At 42.1% G+C, this 19,354-nt stretch overlaps 1 protein-coding gene across 8 annotated transcripts in view; it reads left to right on the forward strand.

Annotated features, from left to right (window-relative positions):
* The window catches only part of arhgef10la (Rho guanine nucleotide exchange factor 10 like a), a 112,612-nt gene that overhangs the window by 40,713 nt on the left and 52,545 nt on the right, over nucleotides 1-19,354 (forward strand). For 7 of the 8 annotated variants that reach the window (XM_089009922.1, XM_089009925.1, XM_089009920.1 and 4 more), the window contains 5 exons: nucleotides 4,140-4,285; nucleotides 8,854-9,026; nucleotides 13,169-13,284; nucleotides 14,128-14,255; nucleotides 16,763-16,879. In XM_089009922.1, the coding sequence (XP_088866048.1) occupies nucleotides 4,140-4,285; nucleotides 8,854-9,026; nucleotides 13,169-13,284; nucleotides 14,128-14,255; nucleotides 16,763-16,879 (680 nt within the window). The remainder of the gene's footprint in view (nucleotides 1-4,139; nucleotides 4,286-8,853; nucleotides 9,027-13,168; nucleotides 13,285-14,127; nucleotides 14,256-16,762; nucleotides 16,880-19,354) is intronic. The other variant, XM_089009924.1, reaches the window with a different exon arrangement.

Consider the following 19,354-nt stretch of genomic DNA (forward strand, 5'->3'; position numbering starts at 1 on the left):
AAAAATCCTTTATTATTTTCCTTACGAACGTACAATTAGCCTGGGTTACATTAATGTTTATGTTATTTGTGTCTTTGCCATTTTGCTTAACATTTTCTGAGATATACATTGCTTTTTATGTGTTGGTCAGCATTTTAATGTGCAATTTCATGCATAAAATAGTGTATAAAATACTGTACTAAAAAGGTAAACATTCAGGGTGTTGGAACGGATTAAAACGATTTACATTATTTGTAATGGGAAAATTGTTTCGGTGTTTGAACAGGGTTCTGGAACGAATTATGGTCGAGAACCGAGGTACCACTGTATTACTATGTTGTTAGTCTACTTGTGTTGCCCCAGCGTTTGTGTTAGATAATACAGTAAAGGCTCGTTACATCGATATCGGTTATATCGATAGTACTGCTTATTACGATACTATTCCTATGAACGCAAGGAGAAAATTTACATGCCGCAGGATCGGATATATCGATAGTCTGGTTATATCGATATTTTTTCAGACTCCCGAGAATATCGATATAACGAGACTTTACTGTAGTAATAATAATAATAATAATAATAATAATAATAATAATAATAATAATAATAATACATTTTATTTGAAGCGTCTTTCAAAGCTCTCAGTCAAACATTCAAAGACAAGCATAGACACAATAGTAAATAAAATACAATTATAAATAGAATGCAATAAATAAAATACAATTATAAATCGAAGGAAGAGATAGCGCTACACAGAAAATGCAATTTTAAATAGGTGGATCCAAATATGGTTTCAAATATGGCACCATATCCAAATTTATCCAAATATCCAAATATGATACTGTTTATGCCAGGGGTCGGGAACCTTTTTGACTAAGAGAGCCATAAAAGTAAAATATTTAGAAATGTTCTTCAGCGAGAGCCACACGCACGCGCGCGCGCACGCACATACAAACGCCCGCGTGCGCGCGCGCACACACACGCGCGGCCACTTTTCAACAAAATATCAGAATGTATTATTTAAAATAACTTTGTGATAGTACTCACCGTTAACATGGATGGTTTTCCGTTCCTCGTGTTTGGTAAAAATCCAGGAAAACGATCGGAATGAAATTCAATTTGCCGGTCCAGAGGCGAAGTTACTGCTAGCAAGCCTGCGCACGGCTCATAAGCTTCCACACTTGCTATCTATGTCACACTTGCTAGTATGTCGATGCTAACGTTAACATGGGGCTTGTTAAAATGTCACTGACATTCGACTGTTTCATCGATGGTATTGTTTCATTGCAAATTAGAATCAGAACATTTTCTCTCCTCTAATGCTCCGGTGCATTCACGCTAAAGTGCACAAGTTGGGCTCATTTAAAGGGGCGTTTACCTATTTCAACATGACGGCCACTATATCAATCAACATGGCGCTTTCGGGCATTCTAGGTCAGTGTCATCCAATCAAAATTGCGCTTTCCGCCAACTGCAGCCCCAACGGGAAATGAACGACGAAAAAAACGACAATATGTATTATAATATGTAATATTTATCGGCGAGCCATATGCGATCATCAAAAGAGCCATATATGGCTCGCGAGCCATAGGTTCCCGACCCCTTGTTCATGCTATTTTATGAGGCCATGTTTTCAATATGTGTAAGCATGAAGCTCGCAGACTTTAAGTTGTGTACGTTATTTATTTATTTATTTATTTATTTATTTATTTATTTATTATGTCTAGTCTGTAATTATCTTTGTTTTATTTTTAATTGGCAGCAAATGCAGATTTTAGCATATTTAAAAATACAAAATTAACAATAATTAAGACGGATTGTTTTGCTACATACGCACTTGTCTTGCCAAAAGTCAGGAAGGCTAGACTCCAATTTTCCCCACAATCTGAATGAGGATTAAAACTGCAAGAAAAAAAAGATTTAGAAGGATTGGAGAATGTGTCTGAATGTTGAGGAATTATGCTGCTACCCTGGAGGAGTTGTTCCGTCATGTTGTTCTTCTACAAACTCAGTTATGAAATGCAATTTATCAGCAATCAGTTCCAGACAGTTGACAGAATTCTAATTTTAGCCGCTGATCTCTCACAGAAAAGCTTTTTTTTACATTTTTATAAACTCCTGAAAATTACACCTATTATCATAGCCCGTCTCCATTAGCAAATCGAAATGGTCTTGCAGCCCATAGTGTCACCAATGCTGCACTGTATAAAAAGCATTAAACGCTAAATAACACATTTAATTGCAAACCGTGAAGAGCGCTCTATTTTTACGTATCACCCACGCCACCCCTGTCTTATGAAACACCTCAACAATCCAACCCCCGCTGCTTCCTCCTCTCAGTCAGCCGATGCATTTCCGCCCTCCAAGATGAGCCGATTGGGCTGATCCGCTTTTATTCCTCACACCCAATTCGCTGCTGTGATAGTGCAGAAATGGAGCCTGCCTCTTCTTCGATTGCCCCTATAACTGTCCAATGAAATATTCATTCTTTGCCTCACACTGTCTACGAGGGCCACATGGAACTGATAACAATCACTGTGAATACAAACCCCGCCACACACACATACACAACCATAAATGCGACACAAAGCGTGTGCCCCGATTCCAACGACTTTAAGAATATGCTTTTACAGCGAGGAAGCCATTAAACCACCAATCTCTCCCTTTATGGGCTCGGGCCTGAAGCGAATCGGCAAGGTAGACATTGGCGGGAGGAGGGATGTCCTCCAAGACGCTTCCCTGCCTTGCCGACACAGCGTTTTCACCATACAAATGTCACATCATGGAAATCCATATTTGAATGAACTCCCTACTGCTTGTAACATTTAGTCAGAAGGGGGGTGGGGGGTGCGGTGCGGGAGTCTCTCCCAGCCGTCTTCAGGCAATAGGTGGGGGACACCCTGAACCTGCCAATTGCAGGGCACACAGATACAAACAACCATCCGCGCTCACACTCACACCTTGGTACAATTTATAGTGTTGAAATCATCATGTTTTTAGAATATGGGAGAGAACCAGATTACCCTGAGAAAACCTGTGCAATCCAGTAGGGTCGCCCTTGAACAAACTAATTTTTTGCCACAGGCCCCATTTTATTTAGTTTCTTCTTGGGGGCCGTTATGAATTTGGGGAAGCCATTAGATTAGAATGTTTATTCCCCTCCACATATTCCATAGGGAGCGCACAACAAATGAATGAATAACTAGTTTTCAAATTTGAAGGAAAAAAATAATGGACACTGTTAGCTATTGTGGTTTACATACGACAAATTGAAATTTTAGTTTGGACTTTAGCAAGCATCATGGAACTTGACAATTTTGATTTGCTTTTGCAGGCCAAATAAAATAATGTGGCAGGCCAGATTTGGCCCCCAGCCCTTGACTTTGACATTTGAACATAAAATACAAATAGAAATGCAAATAAAGTAAAATAAAAATTGCATGTAAATGTTTCATCTACGCAATGCTAATTAGCTTTGCTTATAGTGCAGGTAGAATTAATCTCAATGTGCATAAATGACTTGTAATCACGTGAAGTATGTTCAACATAGGTGGCCAAAAATATGAGTAATTCCAAAAAACTCCACCGTTAAAGTAACTGTAGACTGCCACAACTACACAAAACATTTTTTTGCCATTTGATAACTTGGCATAATGTGGATGAGGGGGGATTTATACGCGCACAAAATAATTTGTCAATTTTATGAACTGGCATAACGCTTGTATTGCAAATAAAAAAATAAAATAAAGCTTGAAATCCAAATATTTGAATGAGCTCCTCACCGCTGTCATCATTGAGGAAGCAGTTTCAGATGTGCGGACTGACGTATTGATTTCAGACACTCATAAAAGAAGCAGGACAGGGAGATAAAAATGCTTCCTCTTGAATACAACTCTTATCGGGTGCTAAAATTGTGTAAAGTAGTCCACAACTTACATATCGATTTAAAAAGTCATCAAGCCTCCGTTTAATTATAACTTGCTGCGTTGAGAGCATCACTGATGTTTTCATAAACACATCCGTGTCAAACCTGAATGTTCACTCAATCAAAAACTGATCTTGACACAGACACACGCAAAGTTTTTTTGTCTTGGATGTTTTTTGTCAAAACAAGGTTTTGCTTGGTTTTGTGATCCAAACCTTCCAAATGCCCCTCACAGCAACTTAACCTGGAGCAGGGGTCTCTGGTCCAGTGCGAGACACTCATTGAGACCGTATACGGCGAACGGGGACAAGTCCTCAAATCCAAGGAGCGCAAGGTCTTCCTCTTCAACGACGCGCTAATCTGCGCCAATATAAACGTCAAGTAAGTCCCATCGGGAGCAGCAAATTTCCCTCGTGACCGTCAGAGTATATTCCGGTGTAGCACAACAGATGTCTGCGAGCGTGTTTTGAGTACGATCCGAACATGCCGCTGGTTCAGTCGGCTTTTTAAACAAAACGCCGGAATGCCTAACAACAGCTGCAAGGTTCCTAGATTAGGGACTGGGGCTCTTTCCGATGAAGCATCTGTGACAGAAACAACCATCTCATCGAGTAATATGGGGAGTGGGATTTGGTATTGTTTTTTTTTTTTTTTTTTTTTTTAAACTCGGCCAACTTGTTGCAGCAATTATCACTCCGTGTGTAGCATTGCGCTCAAGAATCCCAAAGTTGACTTTGCCTGCCCTCGAGAATCTCGACAAACTGAGCGCCGTGTTGATTGTCTGCGCGATTGCACAAATATATGAATGACGATGAGCTCGTCTTCACAGTGTGCTTTCCGGTTGTCGTCGGGTAACATGTCTGATGAGCCACATGCTAATTAACAAAGAAATGTTAAAATCTGAAGAGCGGACACATTTTCTTCACTCTTTACGAAAAACATCGACATCGGTGGAGGGCTAAATTGTTGGACAATTTTTTCCTTAACTCATTCACTTCCAGACGATGTGTCCACTCTAGTGCCAGGGTTTTTGTCATTTTCACTCAAATTGCAGGAACCACAGAATATTGACTTTTAAAGGACAACCGACGTCTCCGGACATGTTGTGTCCATAATTTGTAAAATGGCTTCAAATGACTTCTACTGAGCGTATTTCACAAAGATTCCACCACATATAGCTGTATTTTACATTTTAAGACTCGCGCTGAATATTCCGGAAGTCTTGTTTTTGAGTTGGTGACGAGTCCTCACACTACGTCACTGAAGGAACGCCCCTGACCAAAAAAAGGACACATTGTAGCAGTCCTTCCATCACGTCAATGCATTTTGCTGTACTTTGGTCCGAAAACGTCGGGGAGGACCAAAAATAGGCAGAAGAGGGCGACAAAGCTCCATGTAAGGAACTAATCAGCCTGTGGAAACGGGCTGATTAATTCCTTACACGGCTTTGTCGCCATTTTCTGCCTTTTTTGGATGTGACATTTCCCACCCCTGATGCCTCAAAATGACACGGAATAAATTCTTTAATCTATTGCAAAAATATATGCTTTCTTCTTCAGAATTATTTGACTCATATTCATAACTGGATGAGTAACAAGAAAGCATATTCTCCGAATCTGAAGCCATTGTTTTGATTCTCCAGCAAGGCAAGACGTCTTGGGGTGACGCCACGAACAAGGGGGCGGGACCTTCTGAAACTGGCCACTGCCTGGTTCATTTTTTGCGGATTTTGGACACTTCAAGTCATTTTTAATTGGTGTTTTGCATTTGACAAAAAATATCATACTGCGTGTTTTGGGTATTTTAGATGCTATAAAACTTTTTTCTGACGTCAGTTAGGAAACAAAAAAGTGACGTCGGTTGTCCTTTAAGACTACATAAACATTCATAGAGTTGCTTATTCTGTAGCCACAAGGGGACATAAGCCAGTGTCTTTTTTGTGCCGGTCCCAAGCCCGGATAAATACAGAGGGTTGTGTCAGGAAGGGCATCCGACGTAAAAGCCTGGCCAAAACAAACATGTGAATCAAATCTCTGAAGATCGAGGACACTGATTCACTGTGGCGACCCCTGTATGGAAAAGCCGAAAGGAAAAGAAGATAAACATTCAATGCAGCGTCAGAAACCTTAATCTTAATCTTGTTGGAGGCACCGAACCCCACCAGTTTCATATGCTCATTCACCGACCCCTTCTTCCAATGACTGTGCCTAGTAACTGCAGTCTAGACCAGGGGTGGGCAAACTTTTTGACTCGCGGGCCGCAATGGGTTCTAAAATTTGACAGAGGGGCCGGGCCAGGAGCATTTGGAGGCAGTGTATGGGCCGGAAATACTAAACCTAAAGCATTAAAGGACAACCGACTGCTCCGGATGTCGTTATGTCCATAATTTGTAAAATCACTTCAAATGACTTCGACTGAGCGTATTTTACAAAGATTCCACAGCATATAGCTATAGTTTACGTTTTAAGAATTGCGCTGAATATTCATGAAGTCTTGTTTTCGAGTTGATGACGATCCCCATGTGACGTCACGTTAGGACCGCCCCTGACCGAGATAGCGACACACAATGTATTTTGCGATACTTTGTTTGGTCTGAAAACTTCATGTTGATCCGTGTTGATGGCAAAATTAGAAGGAAAACACATAAATAACGCGATGGTGAATCGTTGTGTGTTGCACCAAGACAACTACAGTAAAGTCTCATTATATCGATATTCAAGGGAGTCCGAAAAAATATCGATATAACCGGGACTATCGATATATCCGACCCTGTTTGCATGTAATTTTCTCCGTGCGTGCATAGAAATAGTATCGATATAACCGGGACTATCGATATATCCGATATCGATATAACGAGACTTTACTGTATTTGATATTCGCTGACACAAATTCCCAGCTGACAAATCAGCCCATTTTCAACGGAGCTTGGGCACCATCTTCTGCATATTCTGGGTGCTACATTGCTGTCATTGACGGCTCGAATTGATATGGGAGGACTCCTTTAATCAATTGCAAACATGTATGCTTTCCTCTTCAGAACTATTTGAATCATATTCATAACTGGATGAGTAACAAGAAAGCATCTTCTCCGAATCTGAAGCCATTGTTTTGATTCTCGAGCAAGGCAAGACGTCTTGGCGTGACGTCACGAACAAGGGGGCGGGACCTTCTGAAACTGGCCATTACCGGATTCATTTTGAAGTCATTTTTATTGGTATCTTTCATTTGACTAAAAATATCAGCCTGCCGGTTTTGGGTATTTTAGATGCTATAAAACGTTTTTCTGATATCAGTGGGAAACAAAAAAAAAAAAATGGTGCCGGTAGTCCTTTAAATAGTGTGTCCAAACCTCATAGCACAGTAACAACACTACAACCCAATTTATTTACTGTCTTTCAAATGTGAAAAATATCCCTGATCAGTTAATAAATTTGTCTCAAGGAATATACAAGATATGGCGTTTACATACTATTTCGCAGATACTGGGAGGAGGAAATGGAAATAGATTAAAATAACATACGCACTGTGATTTATCAAGATTGCGTCTGTTTTTAATAAGTTTCAATCGAAGGTTCAAAGTTAAAGAAATCAACATTTATTGTAAAATGGAATCACTTTCAACATTCAAAACATATTATTCCACAACGAAATATTCAAGATCAATAATACCTACTTGTGTTAAATTCCGCAAAATGGAATGGATGGATTGTCTTGACCGCGCGCGCTATAACTCCACGGACGCCCTCGACTTCACGCGCGCAAACAATACATGTGTACCATCGCCGAGCACACAAACATAGGCTACCTGCAGTTGAAATTTGCATACTCGGCACGGCAGCCAATCAGAAGCCTGCTTCTTTCTTCCGGACTTTCGCAAGCGTTATAAAGTCGTGCATTTGCATATAATTTTCCAAAGTAGATGCACAGAACCTCAGCCCAGAAGACAGCTTCAAAAGAAGCTAACAACATATGTGACGCTACAAAACGTAAATTTACATTAAACCGTTACTGTAAACTGTACGTGAGACTTATGAAAGGGGCATAGTGGCTTGTGGCAAGCAATGCAAACGTTGCATTGTGCACCATGATGACAAATGACTACTGCAGCAAAATCTACAGTCATGGATTTATACCATAAATTAAGCAAGGTAGCATTTGTGATAGGTACATCCACAATTAAAAAAACTTTATACTGACAATGTTATTTTTTAATGTGATTAGTCGTCTTGTTATGTTTCAAGTTGTGAAAAATGGGGCAGGCAGGTTTTCAGAGTTGTCTGCCCTGTTGTCCGCTAACTTTTTGTCATGAGTTTAAGACACTGTTTTTACTATAATTTGGACAAATTCGGCGGGCCGGATTAAAAAGCCTAACGGGCCGTATGTGGCCCGCGGGCCGTAGTTTGCCCATATCTGGTCTAGACTGAGGGGTGGACCACTGTGGCGGAGGATCCACTGAACCCCAAAGACCGACTCACCGAACCCCAAGGGTTCGATCGAACCCAGGTTAAGAACCACTTCTTTCGACTTAAAAGAATTAATTCCCAAGTTATATAGGTCCGGAGTTTTCTGGGCTTGAAATGGGGGCGGCTGAACAAAAGGCATAAGTGCCCCCCCCCGTGGAAAGTAAAAACATTGCTATAGGTCTGTCCAGTGCTTTATCGGCTCCCCCGCAAGGAAAACTTAAACCCGAACAGATTCGGGAATGGCGCTCCACATCATGCTTTTCAATTCCCGAATACATTCGGGAATGGCAGTGAATGAGTTAAATTAGTTCAATACAAGATGTTAGCCGCATTGAAGATTCAATTACGTATTGGGTATTATTTCAACCAAAATGTCCATTGCATATGTTGAGGACCAAACCTTCACTTGATTTTCTTCATGACTGACTTGTTCAAAGCCATCTTCAAATCGACAGTTGCTCAAGTTGTTCTCGTTGTCGCCACCAGGGGGTCTCCAGACATCAGCAGCCTGGTCCCGGTGGGTCCCAAATACACCATGAAATGGAGCGCCCCCTTGCAGCAGGTGCAGGTGGCGGAGGTGGGTCAGGAGACCTGCCAGGGCAAAGACGCCGTCTTCCAACAGAATACTAACAGGCGACACGGCGGCGCCAACGCTTCCGGTGAGTCAGAGTTGAAATCAAGTGAGCCTCATCCTTTATTTGGCCACCACCGAGTTCATCACATTACTTGGACTGACCTTTGAAGTGAGTGACTCAGCACGGCTAATCAGTTTGTCATCAAGTGTTCCGCGGAGGTCTTTCGACCAGTCAGTTCTGCTTGTCACTCTGATTGAGGACCTTGTCGGCGAAAAGGGATGGCGAAGACGGGCCACTTGTTCCGCGCCAGCCCGCGGGCCGCTTTATCTTGCAGAGAGATGCGAGAGCGGATGGGCTCCCTTGCCAGTGTCACCGCCATCTCATTTCGCTCTCTGATAGACCACAAACACGTCCGAGGCGCAGTCATCAATCTGCCGGGATTGTGCCGCCATTTTCCGGGCCCAATTAGGGAGCTACGCACTTTCGATTGGAACTCAGTCTGAGCATTTGGAAAATGAAAAATTAATTGAACGCATTATTATTTTCAGCGTATTCATTACATTTCTATTGTTTCCCTGGGCTGCAGCAGATCTGTCGAAGCACACTTTATGCACATCTATACCCTGTTCGGATTCCTGCGTGTCAGTTCTGCTTTCGGCATGTCAAAATCTGTATGGGTCTCTGACTGACCAAAAGGAAGTTGGCAGTGTTCACTCCCACAACAGCGCAAACACGGCTATCGAATTGCGCTCATCTGAAATACCAAATAAATGCATACATGTACCCTTGCGCACTATGATATGTTTGGCGCTAGTCATTTGAAATAGTGCCCGACGTCTGTCATGGTCTGTTAAATTCAACGGAAAGCTTGTATTCGTCTGTGTGAATAGCCAAGGCTTTATTGTGGCTCTGGTCATCATGATAAAGTGCCTATCGCTGTGCGTTGTAAACAGATGTATGTATGTATGTACAGTAAAGTCTCGTTATATCGATATCGGATATATCGATAGTCCCGGTTATATCGATACTATTTCTATGCACGCACGGAGAAAATTACATGCAAACAGGGTCGGATATATCGATAGTCCCGGTTATATCGATATTTTTTCGGACTCCCTTGAATATCGATATAACGAGACTTTACTGTATGTATGTATGTATGTATGTATGTATGTATGTATGTATGTATGTGTGTGTGTGTGTGTGTGTGTGTGTGTGTGTGTGTGTGTGTGTGTGTGTGTGTGTGCGTGTGTGTGTGTGTGTGTGTGCGTGTGTGTGCGTGTGTGTGCGTGTGTTCATGTGTGTATGCGTGTATGTGTGTATGCGTGCAGGCAGGTAGGTATTTTTATATGTATTTATTTGTTTATGTATCATTTTTTTTTACAATGAGAGAGAAATAATATTCAAAAACTAAAACCTCCTTTCCTTTTCTGATGACAATCCCCTTCATTGGCGTGCATTGATGGTCTAATGTGTTGCCGTAAACTTTGGATGCGGATCAGACGAGGGTTTAGAATTCACCTATTCCCGTGACGATGCTTGAAATCCCCCTCCGGAGAACCCAAACATCGTCACACCTGCGTGACTTAGTTTCGTGAAAAGCCGATGTTTCGACCAAGCGCTCTGGGCTAACGGTTGCCCGCGCGCAGCCATTTGCGAGCGTGAAAACCCACGTCTGGACCTCACAGGATTACGTCGGATTACAACTCGGCACATTCACCTCAGGGAGGGTTGTTCCCATTTGGATCATTCACATGGGTGTGTGTCTGACTCGGACAAGGATGTATTGTAACAAGTATTTTGTTCGCGTTTAATTTTTCAGAAACGCTCATCACCTTGAAAAAATCCCTCATTGTACGACCCCGAAAAACCTTTAGCATAAGGCATAAAGGTCACTCAGTGTGTATGTATTCTTTTGTGAAATAACTCGTGGCTCGCAAGTGAAGAAAATGTATTCTCCGGTTTGAGTTGGGAGCAAAAAGGTGAACTTCATACTCTCGTTGCAATAAACAGCAGTTTGGCATTTAGAGAAAAGAGTCTTCAAGCTGATTATTTGTAGTTTAAATTTACTGGCAAAAATTTGAAGTCGATGTTGTGTAATTAAAAGAAGTTTGCTTTGCCGTATGCGGACCAACAATGCAAAATGCCGAAAGACGTTCCATTTCAAAGAATGATGCGAGAGCAGATAATATAACAAAATTCATTCGTTCTTTATCCTCTGCGTAGAGCGTCCTTAGAATTTGCAGCAAAATGTCTATTGAAATTTAAGCAAAAGAAATGATTGCAAAATCTGTTTCCCAAAATAAAATGGAGGCACAGGTGGAATTCAGTATTTCAGGAAAAACCTTGATCTCACCAGTCCAAGCAATTCCCTGCCGCATTTCTCCACCCACCTATTGATCCCCTTAACGGCTACCACTGGCCTCCATTGTCCAAAGCTGTGTTCAAAAGCAAATCTCTCTGATAGAGCTCCTTGAAATGAACATCTCAAGAACATCCTCTCAGCTTTCATTCGCGAGCATAAACAACAAATCCCGGAGGAACGCCAACTAAGCTTGCGTACAGCCCGTGATCTTCATCTGTGTTGATTACACGCTAGTGTTGACGTTGCGCGACACCTCCGCTGTCAAATGTAGCTCGCTGATATAATTAGGCGCCGGCGGGAGTTGGGGAAAGCGCGCCATCGATTGGCGGCGGTAGGCGAGCGGGACTTTGAAGGTAAGCGCCGCCTGTGGATCGATACCGGTTTTTGTGTCTCATAAGACACCTGCGTTCCTTTTGGCCCGGCAAAGAGCATCAAAGCCTCGAATAACAATTTCTACATTCCGTGGCTGTAGCTCCACTGCGTAATGGTGACGATCGATACAGTTGCATCATAACGCACCTCCCCCCTTTTTTATTGTATTTTATTATTATTTATTTTTTACTGTTGCACAGCCGCTGTTTTCCAATTCAATTGTAGTTTTTTTTGTATCTTGTTCAGCAAAACTTCTGAGCTTTAAAGTTCAACTCTCATATTCTGAAGTGTCCAAAAGGGAAAGTGCATTCCACGATGTGAAAACTTTGTATTAAATGTGCACGTCTTCTTTATCAGCTGCTGTTTACTTAACTCATTCACTGCCTGTCATGTGCAAATAGAGTCCAGAGTCCTTCCGAACGGGATTCGTTCCGAGCGGTCGTTTGTAAGGTGAATTTGTTCCTAAGTTGCTTCAGTGCTATATTTTGTATGGAATGTATGTTTAAGTTAAACATTGAACGGGGAAGTATAAAACACAGTTTCACTCAAATTGCAGGATCCACAAAATACTGAGTTTAAGGACTACATAAACATTCAATGCAGTGTAAGAAACCCTAGACTCTCTTCTTTCATCAGAAAAAAGAGTCAATTCCTAAGTTATATGCATTTGGGTTTAAAAGTATCTGAGCTTAAAATGGCTGTATAAAAGGCAAATGCTGGCCCCTCGGAGGAGGGAAAAAACATTGCCTGACCAGCACTTTATCGACATCCCCCCACAAGAAAAACCAGAATTTGGGAATGGGGCTCCACGTCATGCTTTTCCATTCCATAATAAATTCAGGAAAGGCAGTGAATGAGTTACTCTACCAAGTATTTATTTAGAAAAAAAATACAGATACAAATTTGGCAGACTCATCTATCTGGTTGTCCGTATCATATTATCTGTAGGTGGCCAGGGCACCCACACACACACGTCACAATGTCGATTAAATTGAAACCAAAAATGTGGCAACTCGTTTTTGAATTTTTTAACCTTAAGCATCCATTACATCATTACCATATGCTGTCATAAAGTTTTATTGGGAGCTATTTTTTCCATTAAAAGCTCCTCAGAATTTTGGGGGTTGCACATTTTTTTACTTTTTATTTTCACGGGCCATTGGGCCGAATTAATGGCATTTCCATTCATCCCAATTGAAAAATAGGATTTGAGTTGCAAGTGTGGTCACAAACACATTAAATCTGTATCTCAATGCACCCTTTCACACAGTGATATACTGCACAATAATGATATATTGTAATGTGATAAATAGTACGTCATGTATCTTATATTTTTGCATCTTAAGAAAAGCCAAATATCTTTTGCAATATTGGCTTACCAAAATTAATATCGTTGCACTTCTATGTAAATCTTTTTTTGGTCACAAAGTGTTTTATTGTTCCTCCTGTATCATTTGTTTTAGTCTGATGGCCATCTTGAATGTTTTAGGTAAATCCATCCTTGGTCCTCCACGGCTCTATCAAGAACTGCAGGAACTTCAGCATGACCTTTGTGTGGTGGAGGACGTGACGCTGCTGGTGGGCACCCTCGAGGGGACGTACCAGGTACTGGGATCATTTCATAGACTGTCTTTTTTCCCCCCGTGGCTTAAGGCCTTTCTCCCATAAAAATACTGCTGTGGCGCCAAGGATCTCTGGGACGAAATGAAGCTGTCTTTATTTTGTTATTTAGTAGCGCCATAACCACGTCAAATAGAAAAAATGCTTTGCTGCTAACTTGTGGGACCAATTGTCAACGATCGTCCATTTCAGAGGAATGTCAATAAAAACGAAGGTTGACTCTCTATGTCTACCTTCATGACATTTTTGCTGAGTGTGCTAAAATATGTACCTTGGCTCCAGAATGTTGTGAAACACCGCCAGCGCGTCTTTTGCGTGTTCATCACCAAGACCGATGCAAGAGACGAACACGCTATGCCGCCATTTCTCCTGCGACGTTCAAAATCAGGACACTTCCCAGTAGTCCGCCAAAGACACAGTCGCACTGTCATCCATGGCGTAAAGCGGGCGGGAGAAGTGTGGAGATGATACCTGTCTATCACATAAGGGTCTCTCCGGCTAATGGTGGCACCTTTGCCTTCGTGTGCTAATAGAGCAGTTTTCTCAGGGAGACTCCTGAATTGCTGGTGAAATACGCAAAGGAGAAAATTCTCTTCAAGAAGTGGATTGTATTCTATTGTACAAAGTTAAAATGGAACAACATATTCTGTCCCACATGCTTGCCCAATGATGTGATGCGACACAAAGCGCTTATCCAATCATCTGCCAAATGTCAGTTCCTAAGTGAGAAAACCGTGTCACCCGTATTTGATGATGCCACGGCGTGCTATATGTGATCAATGCTTGCAACAGGTTGTTACGTTTGATTACTTTTGTCTGTCTTCAAAGAACCTGAACACCACGGTGGCCCAGGACTGGTGCCTGGCACTGCAGAGACTCATTCGTATCAAAGAAGAGCAGATTCAGAGCGCCAACAAATGTCGCTTACGCCTCCAGCTGCCCGGAAGGCCAGACAAGTGAGTACAGAGAACACATGCGGTCAATATTGTTACTTTTGGATCTGTCATTCTCTTCAATGGTGGCACGTGTACCGCCAAGAACATTTCAATGTTCAAACTGTGCATAATGTTTTCAATCTACCATGCCATTGAAAACTGAAATCAGTCACCACCACACGCACATTTTACTAATTAGTTGACCAACCATCAAATTAATTAACTAACTACTTAACAAATAATTAATTAACTAGTTAACACATTAACTAGTGAATCCGTCAATTCATCAATTAACTCATTCACTGCCAGACGATGTGCAAAATATTGTCCACTCCAGTGCCAGGGTTTTTGTCATTTTCACTGAAAATGCAGAACACACATAATAGTGAGTTTTAAGACTACATAAACATTCATTACAGCGTAAGAAACCTGAGGCTCTCTTCTTTCATCAGGAAAAACGAGAGTTGATTCCTAAATTATATGCGTCTGGAGTTATGTGAGCTTGAAGTGCTGTACAAAAGGCAAATACTGTCCCCTCTTGGGAGGGAAAAACATTGTCATATGTCTGACCCGCGCTTGATCGGCACCCCTCCGCAAGGAAAAACAAAACTCGAATAAATTTGGGAATGGCAAAGAATGGATTAAACACCCCCTTTCTTTTAGAATTGCCTTTTCTAGTTTATTTCAGGGCCTTTGGCTCTTTGCGACAGTGCTCTGTGTCCTCCGACAGTAGCGGGAGTTTCCTGTAACCAAGCAATTAAAAAGTTACTTTTTAATACATTCAGGAATGGCAGTGAATGACTTAATTAATCTATTTGTTTTTTTTTTTCAAACACGTATCCGCATTAGGATTATTTCGTCCATATCCAGGATCCTTAAAATAAAATTTGTCCTTGTGATTTGTAGAAAGTTCGGCCTCGTGAACTGTAATTCACTTGGTAACATGACATTATATAGCCATCATGAATTTACCCACCAAACGGTGTCAAGCAGTCATATGCCGAAAATCTCTTTCATTTCAAGTTTTTGGAAAGAACGTTATGTCAAGATGCTAATGGCAGAAAAAAATGGCTTTGCTAAATTGCAGAAAGCATTTTTTGTCATTATGTGAGCACGGCAGTGAAGGTAGAATACATATAACAACATGGCTCTAATTGGGGTAGGGTTTTTTTTCAGTTTCAGTCATTACTGTGGTAATTGCGAACTGAATCGAAAATGACTGCCTGCGTGCACGCTTTGAGAAAAGCGCAGCTGACAAAAAAAGGCTATTTTGGGTGACACAGGAAGCAGACAATTTTGAGAATGGCAGCTGATAATGGATCCAATTTTCTGGCCTCTGGTTGGAGTGATAGCAAGACTGCAACCTTAGCGAGCGCAGAAGAAAAGACACCCCTTGCGATGTCAACACTTGGATCATTCTGAAAGACATTCTCAGCCCACCTGTGCCTTAAACGAACACATCTGTTGCATTCGCGTCTCCTGTTTTCCCCGTCCACCGTCACAGCAAACCTACTGGGTCGATCTGCGTAGTCATGTGTTTCATGATGCCAGATGTTCCCTAAATTGTTTTGAAAGGGACGGATTGCTCTTCATTGGGAGGAGATTCACACTCTGTCACCATATTTCCAGGGACCCACTCATAAATGTCATCATCCGCCACTGTTTTGTATGTATCACAATTAACCGTAATCATCGCCACCTTGCACAGTACAAATAAAAAGGACCATGCGCCAAAAGTCTACGTCACCCTCACACACAGCCATTGTAATGACTCAAGCTCCAAATGCACCTGGGATCGATTCCCCAGCAAAAACTGACGCCAAAGTTGATCTGAGCTAATCGAAGCTAACAAAACCGACATTTCTTGCCTGGTGATAGAAGCAACTCTGCATGCGTCCTCACGACATAATTGTGCCGGGTCGGCCTTGCCGCCACGAGTGTGCCGGGAGGTGACAGATTGCACTGCGGGTACGCCGACCTATTCTGACGCCACCCTGGTGCGTTGATGGCAGATTGTGAAGGGAGCGTCGAGCAGCATGCAGCCTCACAGCGGCGCACAAGCAAACTCACTTTTTCTGGCCGTGTTGCAGGTTTTGGAGGAACAGGGTTTAAAGAAACTCAACAACAAAGTGGCAAACTTAGCTGCCCAAAATTCCCTAGCCTGACTTCCCATTGAAATTACCCACGTATTCCCACCTCCATAGTAACGTACAAAGGTCGATTTGGCATCACAGGTCTCAAATAACTCGGCGAATGACGGGCATACATGGGACCACAGTTGGGGACTTGTCTTCCTGTCTGGCCGTGAGCGATGCTCTGTAGTCAGGCAGGCGCATTACAGACATGCGCACCACAAATGGAGTGAGAACATGGGGAGAATCCCGACTCGCCTCCTCAAAGACAGCGAGCAGCCTCTGTGTGACAGCAGTTCATTAATACGCCCTCGCCTCACGCCGATAATCACTTCAAATCTCACCCAACGCTACCGTCACTTTATCTTCCATTTCCTAATGACTCTTCATTGGCAGTGCATCCAGGCGGAGGGGCTCACTCACTCTGGCCACATCGGAGGCTCCTTGTGATCTTATCTCAGTGACCGCGCACCGCCATGGCTGTTCGACGCCACTCCAGTGTGGAGTCGAAAGGTGTGGATGAATAAATTGACTCCCGTCCTGCACTTGATGCCATCTGATAATTCAGTCAAAGGAAATAAAACCGGTGTGTCTGTGACTGTGGCACCCACAAGTACTGTAGATTCGACAATTACTTCTGCACAACTCTTGGGGCTCGATTTAGTAAAGGTCAAGCAGGAGGATTGAAAAGAAGAATCAATACTAAAATGAAACAGCATTGACTGTTAAGTTCGTTTTTTGAACAAATCCATCTCTTCGAAACAAAATTCTACTTCACTGGAAAGACTTAATCCTGCACCAGACAGCCTGAGGGCTCTGGGACCCTCTTAGACCAGTTGAGAAGCAATAGTCTTAACTTACCGTTTTGCCTGTTTGAAATGGACCGGCAATCATCCTTATATCCGAAAACACTTGTAGCTCGAATCGCCGTTCTCCATTGAAATGACTAGAAGTGGCATTAATCTGTTCCACCCTGTAAAAAAAAAAAAAAAAAAAAACATCACAACAAACTTTTAAAAAATGGTTTTCATGTGAAAATTGTACTCCATAATGTGATACCTATAGTAATGACAACATTCACTCATTCACTGAGAGGCTATATATGCAAATATGTGACCACCATAGTGCTAGGGTTTTTGTCATTTTCACACAAATTGCAGGACCCGCACAATATTGAGTTTTAGGACTACATTAACATTCAATTCAATTCAAACCTTACACTTTCTTTTTTCATCAGAAAAAAGAGTTAATTCCTAAATTATATGATTCAGGAGTTATCTGAGCTTGAAATGGGGGCGGCTGCACAAAAGACAAATGCTGCCCCCTGGTGGGAGGGAAAAACATTGACAGAGGTCTGACCGGAGCTTGATCCGCAAGAAAAGACAAATCCCGAAAAACTTGGCGCTCCACGTCATGCTTTTCAATTACAGAATAAATTTGGGAATGGCAATGAATGAGATTGTGGATTGGAAAGACTTTACATTTTTACTTTTGTGTCACTTCAATGGACATTGGGTTGCTCCTTCTGTTCTGTTTGGCTTGGTGAACTAAGGACAAGATGATGCAGAAATCCAGATAAACACAGAGACATCACAGCTATTCAAATACCTGACGGCCTCGCCAATCGGCAACCCAATAAAAATCGACCAAAGGGCAAGTTTATGGAAGGACAACTTTAGGGAGACGCGGTCAAAGATCAAGTCTATCTCTGTTTTCTCCCGCGTTGCATTATTAAACAAAAAGGCCATAAAGCGATCCACATGAATTATTTGGCGACCCCATCCAGAGACAAAATGGAGATGGGGGTGTGACTTTTAGCCCTGGCAAAGAAATCCAATGCGAGTTTTTGCATTAAGTTTTCATAATGTGAGTAGCAGAGGCAGAAAATAATTCAGCGCCGGTGCCATCAGGTCAATGGCTGCGGGCTGCGTTCACTCCAAACAACGCCGCAACTGCAAGACACCTCCGAAGCTTTACCACGCCGCTGCGATTCTTCCACCCGCCCCCGCCTTGCAACCACAAACATAAAAAAGAAACAGGTACGGCGATTTGACAGGCCGATATGAAGATTTGATGAGTGGCGGGAAAGGTCGACGCTGACCGAAAATAAACTCGTTACGTTTACGTACGCAATCTCCGTGGCAAAAGTTCTTGCTTTCTAATGGTGGCTTGCTAAAAAGCATTTCCCATTGAAATTAATTATATTTAGAAAGGGTCTATCAAGAACTCTTTCCGTCACAGTGTATTTACCGTGGTATTGACGTGCTGCTTCCGAAAATGAAATACACTCTTGTGTTACTAGTGGGGGGCAATGCGTCTCTTCAAAGTTAGCCAATGGGCAAGTTAGCCAGTGGTAGCTTTTTGTGGAGGCTGGAGCTTGAGAAGTCATCTCCTTCCTTGAATGCAATTTTTGTGTAGATGCACAGAAGTTTTCAATGCCAAAAAGTAGCTACGTTTATTCCTCGTCGCTTAACTCCGGAGTAGCTGGGGGGAGGTGTGGCTAATTTGAAACCTCAAATCACTTTTCACGACTAACAGCCGCATGTCTGAAAATTGTACACACTCACACACCCACAGAATATTGAGTTTTAGGACTACATAAACCTTCAATGTAGCGTAAGAAACCTTAGACTCTATTCTTTCATCAGAAGAAAAGAGTTAATTCTTAAATTATATAGGTCTGGAGTTATCTGAGCTTGAAATGGGGGCAGCTGTACAAAATACAATACCTACATATTGATTCATATAGTGCTTTAACAAACAGCTGAAGCTGTAACAAAGTGCGAACATGGACAAAAGGCAAATGTCCGTGGAAGAGAAAAGAATGCCAGAGGTGTGAACAGCGCTTTATCGGCACCCCTCCTCAAGAAGATAAACACACATTCGGGAACGGTGCTCCATGTCATGCTTTTCAATGGCAGTGAATGAGTTAAACACACCCTTCAATTTAGAATTCCCCTTTCTTGTTTATTTCATGGCCTTTGGCTC

This window comes from Hippocampus bargibanti, linkage group LG12, assembly GCF_051943395.1.
Source record: "Hippocampus bargibanti isolate YZ-2025 linkage group LG12, ASM5194339v1, whole genome shotgun sequence".
Taxonomy (NCBI): domain Eukaryota; kingdom Metazoa; phylum Chordata; class Actinopteri; order Syngnathiformes; family Syngnathidae; genus Hippocampus; species Hippocampus bargibanti.